Source organism: Quercus lobata, chromosome 6 (genome assembly GCF_001633185.2).
Source record: "Quercus lobata isolate SW786 chromosome 6, ValleyOak3.0 Primary Assembly, whole genome shotgun sequence".
Classification (NCBI taxonomy): Eukaryota; Viridiplantae; Streptophyta; class Magnoliopsida; order Fagales; family Fagaceae; genus Quercus; species Quercus lobata.
The window spans coordinates 44,768,319-44,779,794 of NC_044909.1; the positions used below are offsets into that span (position 1 = coordinate 44,768,319).

Here is an 11,476-nt window from a genome sequence, read left to right on the forward strand (position 1 = left end):
GAAACTGAAAAGTGAAGTTTGTGGATTCGTGAACAGTGCACGGGTGCATTGTTCTTGGTCAATAACTGTGGCTGAGGAAGGGAAAAAAAAAAAAAGAAGTTAAAACACGCTACAGTGCCAAACGTGGACGTGGACGTGGACGTGGACTTGGACTTGTATTCAAACCCACACTTAGTAGCACGACCCATTTCACATTTTTTGAAGCTAATTAACAAAAATCAAGATATCAAAATATCCAACCAAAAGAAAAAGAAGTAAAATATATATATATATATATATATATATATATCAGAATCACAATGGGTCCCGTACTCCCAAACCCATCTCGTGTTTAGCAATCTTGTGCATCTCCATACTCCATAATAATAATGCCGCCCACACCAAATCGGTAAACACAAACAAACTATAATCAGCAACACAATTCGCATGTGTGAGTTACCTACGTTCGTAATATAATGATTACAATGAGCACATCCAATCATTTGCCTCCACGCAGACCTCCTGCTAACCACTTGTTCGCCACGTCACTCGTCCAATTTATAATGCCTTTCTCCAACTTCACGACTAGAATGAAAAAAAAAAATATATGAATGACTCAATGTGAAGAAGAAGAAGAAGAAGAAGAAGAAGGAAACAGAGACTAGCCAACCTCCACCGTCCGATTAGATATCAACGGTGATGATAGTGCTTTATCAGAAGCTAACCTACTGGCTCTCAGAGCACCCATCAATCGTAACATTCCGATGGAGCCACACCCAATCATGGGGCTCCACGTGGTCATTCCTCTTCACCTCCATAGCTCTTTATCTCACCCTCTCCACCTTCCTCCACCTCTTACTGGGCCTCATCCTCCGACCGGGCCGGGCCGTCCCGCTCGGCCCAATCCCGGCCATACACAGCCTCTCCATGTCCCTCATCTCCGCCACAATCTTCGCCGGGACCCTCCTCTCCGCCGCCTCCGAAATCCGCGAAACCCGCTGGTTCTGGCGCCGCTCCAAAACCCCATTCCAATGGCTCCTCTGTTTCCCACTCGGAACCCGACCCTCGGGGCGGGTCTTCTTCTGGTCCTACCTCTACTACCTGACCCGATTCTTCCACATGCTTCGCACTTTCTTCGCCATACTACGACGTCGTAGGCTGGCCTCGTTCCAGCTCTTCAACCACTCAATCCTCACCTTCACCTCCTTCCTCTGGCTCGAGTTCTCCCAATCGTTCCAAGTCCTCTCCATCATCCTAACGACGTCGGTTTACTCCGTCGTATACGGGTACCGGTTCTGGACCGCAATCGGGTTGCCCAGCGCTTGCTATCCTTTCGTGCTCAACTGTCAGATCTTGCTGTTGGGTTGCAATCTTCTCTGCCACGTAGGAGTGCTGTTGTTGCATTTCTTTAAAGGTGGGTGCCATGGGATTGGCGCGTGGATCTTCAATTCCGTGCTCAATGGTTTTGTTTTGTTACTGTTCTTGAAGTTCTATGTTAACAACATGCAATCGAGGAACAGAAAATGTGGGTCCGACGAGGTTAACAAGGATGTTTGAACCCGTAAAGCCAGTAATGTAAGTTTTGGTTTTTTTTTTTTTTTTTGGCCCCTGTAATTTGGGGTAATACTAACAGGACACCAAAAATTGGTGACACCTTACCTTTTCTTTTGTAAAAGAAAGTACATATTAACATATAGTAAATAAGGGCCCGTAATGTTTTCTTTAAATGTTGTGGAAATAAGCGGGTGAAAAAGTGTTGTATAAATATTATATTGTTTTAATAATGAAAATTATTGTTGAAACAATGTTACCAAACCAACCTAAAATCTTTCAAAAGTTTGAAATTATGAATCGTTACTTTATTCGAATTGCCGAGGAATCCTACTAGGCATTTTTACTTTTAGTACTTGTGAATTGTAATTATTTTGAATATTTTGTGGGGGGAAATTTCCTCTGCCTCGAGGTGGAGTTGTACAATTTGGTTGTTTTCCTGGGTAAGAAATTTCCAATTCTTTATTTTTTTATTGTAAACATTTTGTAGGGACTGGGATTTAATTGAGGTTTTTGGGTGTCAATGTAGGTAGGTACCTAACCTTAGATATTATTACATGGTACCACACCATTAATATGTTTTCAGTTTTGTTTTTAAGCTGTGTACCACTATGGATATCTGATATATATATATATCTGTCTTTAATGTGGGTCTACTCCTATATGAAAGGGTAGATATATGTATCAGATACATGATAGATTTTTTAATATATAAATACAATATGACCTACATATATTTGATAAAGACATGCTCTAAAAAGTTGTAAGTTTGATTAAAAGTTAAGAGTCCTTATTTCAATTACTTTTTGGATGTGTGAAAATTAGTTTGTGTGCAACAAGTTTAATCGTAAAATTAATTAAGCTTTAATGCTATAAGAGTCAGGAATGAGGAATCAAGATACCCAATAAATGGCTATAAGCACAACACAACCCATACCCTCCATCCCATGGCAAACGTTTGGTAAATTGCCGGAGCAAACTGCAAAAGAATGGGCATTGGGGAAGCCATGGTACTTTGTTGTGTGTTTTCTCATGCTCTATGGAATATAAAGGGTGCCTTGTTAGTAATGCCAATGTAGGAATTGCGAAAAGAGTGCTCAAAATAATATATATTGCAACTACTGGAAGCTTTATTTTCTAGGTTGGGTAACAATGAAGAAAAATCATAGTAAAATTTTCCTTATATCTCAGAATAAGATAGATTCCATTACCGTATAATTTCTGTTTATCATTCATGAGATTTTGATTAGAGAGGATCTTATCATTCGAAGTAGAATATTCCCCACAGACTCACCTTAAATTCCACTGAAATATGTGGTCAAATTGGGTGAAACACATTGACAATGAAAGCTGACTCAAATGGAGTGGTTTCACTTTTTGCATTATTGTCTGAGAGATACAAATCACAAGCACGGCTGTGGAATTTGATGCACTAATTCTAGGAACATGCCATATATTTCACATTCGATCAATAATGAACTCATATAAAAGTAATAGTACTTTATTTATAAATTGACAAGGCAACAGAACATTAAATTGTGTCGACAAGACGGAGCAATGTTGCTCCTTAAGAGGTCATAGTCCCCCAAAATTTAAAATTTCTTCTACAGTATACATAGCAATATGATACGGGCACCCCAAAAAAATATAACCGATCCCCATGGTTTTAAAAATTGGACTGGAGATTTGCCTTTAGCTCCCGATTTTTATCAGTTTTTGACTAGTTATTACCAGTTTTAGGCCTTTTCACCAAACTGGACTAGCCTTTGATTCCCAGTTTAACCAGTCGGACTAGCCGGTCAGATTCGCTTTTTAAAATAGTGTCGATCCCCCTCATTTGTTCCTTGAACTACTACTAGTTCAACAAATAAAGAAGCTTGTTCTCAAATAAAACAATACTTGACTCCTTCAATTGTCCAAACACTTGTAATTAATCAAATGATCAATAATCACTTTCTTAAAATAGCATAGATGTTAGCCCATTAACCGTTTCAAAACAAAACTTTATTTTTCCCCTTTCATCTATGTATATATAACTGAAACTTTTAAAACTTCTACAATTTTTTTATTTTAACACAATATTAAAAAAAAATAATAATAAAACTTTTCTAAAACCCAAACCCAATGCTCTGCCTTCTCTTTCATGATGCTGTACCTTTTCTTTCACCAAAACTCTTTCACGATGCTCTGCCTTTTTTTCACCAAACACCAAAATGCACGCCCTGCCTTCCTCTACCAGCTCCTCCTCCATCAGACCCACATCAAACCAACAACAAAGCATCTAAAGACACCTACCCACCATACCCACAGATTCCTCAATCAAAACCCACCATACCCACAAACCAACAGACATATTCAAGAGTTACAATTCTTTTCCTTCATTCTTCCAAAGGTCCACTGTCAGTCCTAAAATTAATTGCTCTTTGCAATTTTCTAATGTAGGTTTTTGTTTAGTGAGAAATTGAGAGAAAAGAGAAGGAAAAAAAAGGGTTTTGGATTTGGGTCTAATTATATATAATTTTTACTGTTTAGGAACCGTAAGCAAACACAGAGAGAGATGAATGAACCACCAGTCGACCACCCACCATCAGACTGTCGAAACTCTTAAGAGGGAAGTTTTTTTTTTTTTTTTTTTTTTTAACTCTTTTTCAGATTTGAGTATTAAGTACAACACAGTTTTAGGTATTTGTATAGACTCAGTTCATTTTGGGCTTTTGGGTTTCTCTCAAAATGTTTATCTTCTCAATTTAATGTATAATAAGCCTTATCAATTCAATATATTCGCTTTTGTTATTTTTATAGATTATGAAAATTACAAAAAAGATTGGTTAAGTTTTGGGTATTCACTGTAAATCAAAGAAATTATTAATTTTATGTTCCAATTTTGTTTTAGGCCCTTTTGATGTCGTTTTTCCTGTGATGAATGTGTTGTTCATTTGGTTATGTTTGTTCAATTTTTGGTTTTTTTTGTTAGTTTTGTTATGTTTTTATGGTGAGATTTAAGTTTTGTTGTAATTGGTTATTTATTTATTTATTTATTATTTTATTTTATGGTTTTTTGTGTTGTTAAATCCATAAATCAGACTAATAAGACTTTCGTTCTATGCCCTCTGATTTGCAAATGTTGGGTTAAAATTATACGAAAAATCTAATTGTGTTACCAGTGTTCTCAAAAAGTTCTATTGCATATGACTAATTGCAGTAGTTAACAACATTCTACGCAATTTCTATATATTTCGATTATTGCATCAATCTTGATGCTAGAGTTTAAATTGGTGAATGGTCATTGCTTAATACTGCCAAGTAAAACAGATTTGGCACTTAAGTTTTTGCTATAAGGAATTTCAAACTTTGGTCTATGTTATTTAACTTGACTTATGGTCATCTTTTTCTATATCTCACAAATGACATATTTTTCTTTGAAGTGATTGGCATTATTAAAACAAAGGCCTTGATAAAAGAAAGGTAGTTGTTGTACATCATGCTAAGTGTCTCACATATTATCAGCATCTTTTGGAACTTCAGGAAAATTAGGAACATGTTAGAAAATTTTCCTTCCTATTTCAGTTCTTTATTTACATACTTCAATATTTACACTCATTTTTAGGCATTGTATTTCATAATCTTCACTTGATTATTTGTTGTCTCGGTGTACTGTTCAATCAAAATGCAAAATTTAAGTTTTGGGGCCATCAAAGCTGTTGGTCAACATTTTGTTCTCATGGGTCTATTTATGGAATTTATTAATTTGGTTATAACAGAAAATTTTTTGATAAAATTTATTTAAATCTAGAATTACATGTTCTTTTGGTGTTACATGATATATGTTCAATGAAATTCCATTAAAATTTGATATGTAATTTCTCATTAGATTTTTTCCCTCGTCATGATAAAAATCTGAGCAGTTATACTATGGCTATTTAAAATCAAATTTTTATGGATATGAATAATTTGGTTATAAATATGGAGATTAACCCAAATATTCAAAAGAAAACTAATTTTAGACAGAACATAAGAAGAGGAAGAAGATTAAATCAATTCTAGGCAGAACATAATTTTGTTTAGGGTTTTTTGTTTTGGTAGTAGAGATTGAAATGGTGTCACCTTGCAATAAACTCTTCATCTTCTCCTACACAATAACGGGTTCTTTACAAATACAATTTCTTTGTTATAGTCAACTAAAATATTTGAATGGCTGAATTTTTTATGCCAAAGTAAGAGATTATATTAAGTTTCTAGAGTTAGTGCATCAAATTAAATATATACTATAATTTTTTAGTAAAATAATTTGTAAATGGCTGGCGTAGCAATTTAAAATGTGAATATTTGATGTGAGATTCAATTTGATGTATATTTTTGTTGTTAGTTCTATTATGTGTGTTTAATTTTTGGTCTTTTGGTTATGTAAAGGACTCAATGTCGAGATTTGCCCTTCTTATTGTCGGCTCTTTTATGGTTTTGTATGGAGCTTTAATTTTTGTTGTTTTTGGTTCTATAAATCAAATTCAGAAAACTTTGGTTTTGTGCCTCTTGATTTGAATGCATTGTTAGAGTTTTGATCTCATGATGGGTTAAAGTTATATGAAAAATTTAGATAGTGTTCTTAAAAGTTCTAGGATGTGAAAAAAAAAATGCAATTGAGATAAACAAAGTAAAGCTATCTGTAGGTAGAATCTAAGGTTACCCTTTTGGCATATGATTAAATTCTCTTAGGCTGTTAAGATTTCTGACCAATTGTAGTCAAATTTCAATCTGAATAATTGTAATTGTTAACTTATTTATGCAGTTTTTATCTATTCAAGATTATTACATTAAACTTATGCATTTACATCCCATTGTGGATTTCCATAGTAGGTATGTAAGTGATTCTGCTGCTAACTTTGAGCTTTAATATTTTTGGACTTCAACGGGACTGCTAGATGGAATCTAATATAAGTTTTCATTTTTAATGTTCTGAGGCATGAGGGGTACTTTTAGAAACGTGATCATGCACTTGAGTTTATTGTGTATGTACTGATTTATTCCTTTTTTTTATTGTTCAATTCTTAGATTCTGACATAATTAAACAAAGCAAAATGTGGCACTGGCATGAAACCATGAATATTGGCACACCTTTAGGGTTTGTAAGTTGGAAACCTGGATTACAAACCATGTGCATGTTATATAGTCTTTAGCAACCCCCAAAAAAGAAGAGATAGGTTATTCTTATTTTTGATTTAATTCGTGTAAACTATATGTTTAGCCTACTGTATTTGCTATAGAGTGTGAGTTTGGGTGTTGGTCCATTTCTTGAAGACAGTGCATAGGGTTGTCTTGATCTAACTCATTGTAAATTTTAGAACAAGTCGCCAAATACAAAATATATTTTTAACGTTTTCCTAGAACTCACTCATTCATGGCTGATTATAATTTAAAATGCAATTTCCTTCATACAAATGATCCATTATCAATTACATGACCATATATACTGTAACGACCCCGCCCCAACTGTGTAGATATTGTCCACTTTGGAACCCATACTCCTCATGGTTTTGTTCTTCCCCAGGTTGCGCTGGGGAAAAGGCCTCTACACATTGAAGGGAGATCATTCCTTATAAACACATTCTCATGTGCTTCCCTAGGCGATGTGGGATTCCATGAAATGCAAGACCCCCCTTTTTGGGTCACTACATATACATGGCTGTGGAACTTGACAAATCAATAATGAATGTGTCTTTCTAATTGTTTTAATGATAAGCTTTTGATACCATTTATCAATATTTGGTTGTGTTATGATTGGACTAATCTTTCTAATAGTTGGTGACGATGCCGTAAATATCACAAGTGAGCCACATAATCCTCGCACGCTTGTAACGACACCTACAAAGAAAAGAGAGAAGACCTAACAGAGAGCACCGGTGTGGTGCCAACCAAATACCCTCCGAAGGTCAAGTCAAAACTATTCTCACAACTCTAGAGTGCTAGAGAAAGGTAAATTATGCGTACCTTGATTTGCGAGGGTATTGGGGCTTTTATAGTAGTAAAAGGTTGGCCTTTCTTCCTTAGTGTAGAAGTCTTTTCCTTCTAGGAATCCTCTTAAATTTCCCCAAACGTGATGGACAAGACACATTCCTTGTAGAGAAGATCTTCATTTACCTAGGGATTCTATAGTGATTAGATGTGTGTCGCAAGTAATTTCCATTTGGGATTCGTATTGCATGGGCCTTTGTACAAGTTTTGGGCTTGCCTTCTATTAGCCCACAAACATTGATCCGTCAGGCCCATTTAAAGGAGGCCTGTCAGACCATATTTTTACCCTTATTAGTTGGTACATCTTGACAATTAATTGATTAGCTTTCTACAACATGTGAGAGTAGGTCGTGGTATTAATGCTTTGTAGTTATAGTTCTTTTATTGACAATCTTTGGTTTCAAATTAAAATTTTAGTTTAGATTAAGGCAAAGAGGAAGATGTTTTTAATAGTAGGCCATTTAGCATATACCATGAATTCTAGACAAGCATTGTTTAAAACATATTCCTTTCTACATAAGAAATACCTAGAACTTTTGGTCAACAAAATTACAAAACTTCTCTACTTTTATTTTCATTAGGGATGAATAAGGTGAATTAGATTTGGTCACATGTATTTGGAAGTACACTAAAAATATGCTAAATGATTTAATTTCTTATATCATTCATTCATTCTTGCATTACATTTGTTTTTTTTTTTTTTTTTTCCTTATTTATTTATTGGTGACTTTAGGGGTCCAAAATTGAGGTAGATTTCATGTATGGGTTTTCAGTTTTGATACAGGCTCACTTTGTGGGTATGTTTACTACATACTAAGGTTTTTGATTTTTCAATTGATTTCATGACTATTAAGTATTGATGAGAAAATTAGATTTGTATTCTAGATTCGGTAGTGAACACCCTTTCCACATTTGATGTTACAAAGATTGCTTCCTCATTTGGTTGGGCAATGAACACCCTTTCCTCATTTGATGTTACAAAGCTCGCATCTTATTAATTTATTGAGAGCCATGAGTTTTTTATTTATTTTTTTTTATGTGCACAAATACTGAATTTATCTTCTCATAATAATATGATAGTGTTAACTTCTTTGCTTTATATGTTTCTGCTTAATGGAATTCAATAGTTTGATAGTGAGAGTTTCTTCACATGACATATGTCCTAATTGTTCCATTTCTTCAAATAGTTCTGGGCTTTCTCAAAAGTGGGTTTGTATTTTTGGTTTTGGGGCTTTTGTCAACTTTTTTTTTAATAAAACATTTCTTATTTAGTGTTTTTATTATTGCATGAGTTTGAACTTGAGAAATACAATTATTGTAAAATTTTAAATGCATAGTATTTAAATATGTATCATATAATATGTATTGTAAGGACTCAATTTGTAATGATCCCAAATTCATATTGGATTCGAACGTTAAAGGCCCAAACAATAAATTTGTAGAGCGTGGATATCAAAGAATTAGGTTAACTCCAAAAGAAAAACGATTTTTCTTTCTATTTATAAATGGATTAGCCCTAATATAATGATCAATTTCTCTTTGAAACAAGTTCAGTTCTTTATCTCATAAGGTTTTCTTCTCAGTACACTTTGTTTAGAAGTTCCGATCCCCTTTTCTCAATGCATTCTTTCATGTTATATACTGCCCTCTTGATATCATCTTCACCACACACGTGTAGGTTGGATTTGGGGGATCTCTTTCTATCCCATCTAACACCTTCTGGAACCTCCAACTAGCAGCTGTAAGGCTACTTCATCACTGTTCAGGCATCACCTCCATATTAATGCGGTCAGGGAGTTGGTTGAGAGGCAATTAATGCGGAGGCAGTTGTTGTTAAAGATATTTGTTTACCTTTTCTTTCTTACCCTTGGTCCCATATCCCACCTTTAGCGGTAATGTAGCTCTGAAGTGTGCTTGCAACAACCTGGCATTCAAGTCATTCTCGGACACATATTACCGAGGAGGATTTTGTTCTCGGACGAACACTGAACTTATCTCCCGGGGTATCTACTATTCTTTTCATTTGGTTACCCTTATAATCTGATATGGGCATCCTCGGACAGTTTTACGTCCTCGGATAGGCCACAAGCCCAATTGACACGGTTTCAAAAATTATTGATTAACCGGCCCCCATATATATATATATATATATATATATTTATATCTTTTGTAAAACTTTCCCGTGCATCGCATGGGTTAGTATCTAGTTCTTATTGTCAAGGAAGCTACATGTGCTTTTACTTGTTTTCCTCTATAGTGCTACCAATCCATTGTTTATTTCTTAATCACTTGTTTAGATTTTTAAGAATATGCTTTGTTTTTTTTAAGGCTGTGTTCATTTTTTGTTTCCCTATTGCAATATGATAGTTTATTACATATCTCTTCCAAGTTAGACTTAATTTATCCCTTTTTTTTTGGGAATTAGGTGCCAAATAATTCATTAAAAAAATTAAAATATAGGAAAATTTTAATAATATGAATGTTTAAAATAATAGTAAAAATTTTGTTTTCTTAAGTGTGAATAACATTCATTAAATTGAGTAAAAATTGATGAAGTGTATTCTATGAAAGATTATCATATCATCTAACATAATTTTGATGCAAAATATTTTTTGTGTGGATATTATTATATATGTCTATGGTGAATTAAACAACTTTTGTATATTCATCAATGTTTAAGAATGTGATGGTCTATCAAAGTTGATAATTTTATATTTAATAACATTTTAAATTATAATTATAGTATCAATACTGTAACTTGGCCCCCCAAGTGAACCTTCCTGGCTATACGCCCCCCCCCCTCCCTTTTTTTGATAAAATGTATTTTCATTCAAATAAACTAAACGGGAAAACAAGAGGTGGCATCTCCCTTACAAATAAGAGGTGGCTACGCCCCTGTGTGTCGGTAAGATTGTTGTATTACCATAAGGTTTTTTTTTTTTTTTTTTTTTTTTTAATGGCCTATTTGGGTGGAGGGGGGGAGGGGGGGGGGGGGAGAGAGTGGAGGGGAGTAGAGTAGAGTAGAGTTGGTTAAAAATAAGCTAATTTTGTGCTAAATCTACTCTACTCCCCCTCTATCTCCCTCAATCCAAATGGACCATTAGTTCTTTTGTTTATTTGTTTGTGTGCAAATAATTGCTGCACAAAGTTTAATTGATGTACAATTTACAGCAAATAGCAATAAGTTGAAAGTTACTTCCAAAGCCACACCCACAAGGCCTGAACTATCACGATTATCCTCAATTGTAATCTTATCATTCGAAATGTTCTATAATATTGATGATTTCTTGTTAGAGTGAATATTACATTATTCAATACCATTCCTGCTTCTTTTCATAAAAATACATGGTAGAAAATGCAACCGCGACATTACCGGCCATTAGAGCATCCACAGCAGTGGAGCTAAAAATTTAGCTTTTTAGCTCCACCAAAAGTTACTATTTTACCTACACACATGCTGCAGTAGTGGATTTATTTTAGCTTTCAACATAATAAAATAATATAAACATCACAATAAAATAATATAACTACTACAATAAAATAATCCATCTCACTACAATAAAATAATATATTCACTACACACAATTATCACAGCCACACACTCCACCAGCAACAACCTTCATGTGACAAACACAGCCCACGACAGCAACCTTCGTGTGACCACCACCAACATAGCCACAACCATAACCCAACACAGCCCATGGCAAGAAAAGAAAAAAAAAAAATCAAACCACCACCAACACAGCCCACGACAACCACAACCACAGCTACCAAACCACCACCAACACAGCCACCAAATCGCCATTTCAACCACAATCCACAATCACAACCAAACCCAACCCAAAAAAAAAAAAAAATCAAACACCCAAAAACCCATAAACCCAGCAATCCAAAACCCATGAACCTAGAATTCCCGCCGTCGCCGATCATGGCGTCG

At 34.6% G+C, this 11,476-nt stretch overlaps 1 protein-coding gene across 1 annotated transcript; it reads left to right on the forward strand.

Moving 5' to 3' along the window:
• The first annotated feature begins 444 nt into the window (after nt 1-444).
• Nucleotides 445-4,119, forward strand: LOC115995449 (elongation of fatty acids protein 3-like). The gene is made up of 2 exons (XM_031120021.1): nt 445-1,554; nt 4,063-4,119. Exon 1 carries the CDS (start codon nt 679-681, stop codon nt 1,534-1,536), a length of 858 nt encoding a protein of 285 aa, XP_030975881.1. The 5' UTR covers nt 445-678; the 3' UTR covers nt 1,537-1,554; nt 4,063-4,119.
• The last annotated feature ends 7,357 nt before the right edge of the window (nt 4,120-11,476 follow it).

Excerpts from the sequence above, each read along its gene's own strand:
- LOC115995449 (XM_031120021.1), top strand. The coding sequence starts at position 679 with ATGATAGTGCTTTATCAGAAGCTAACCTACTGGCTCTCAGAGCACCCA.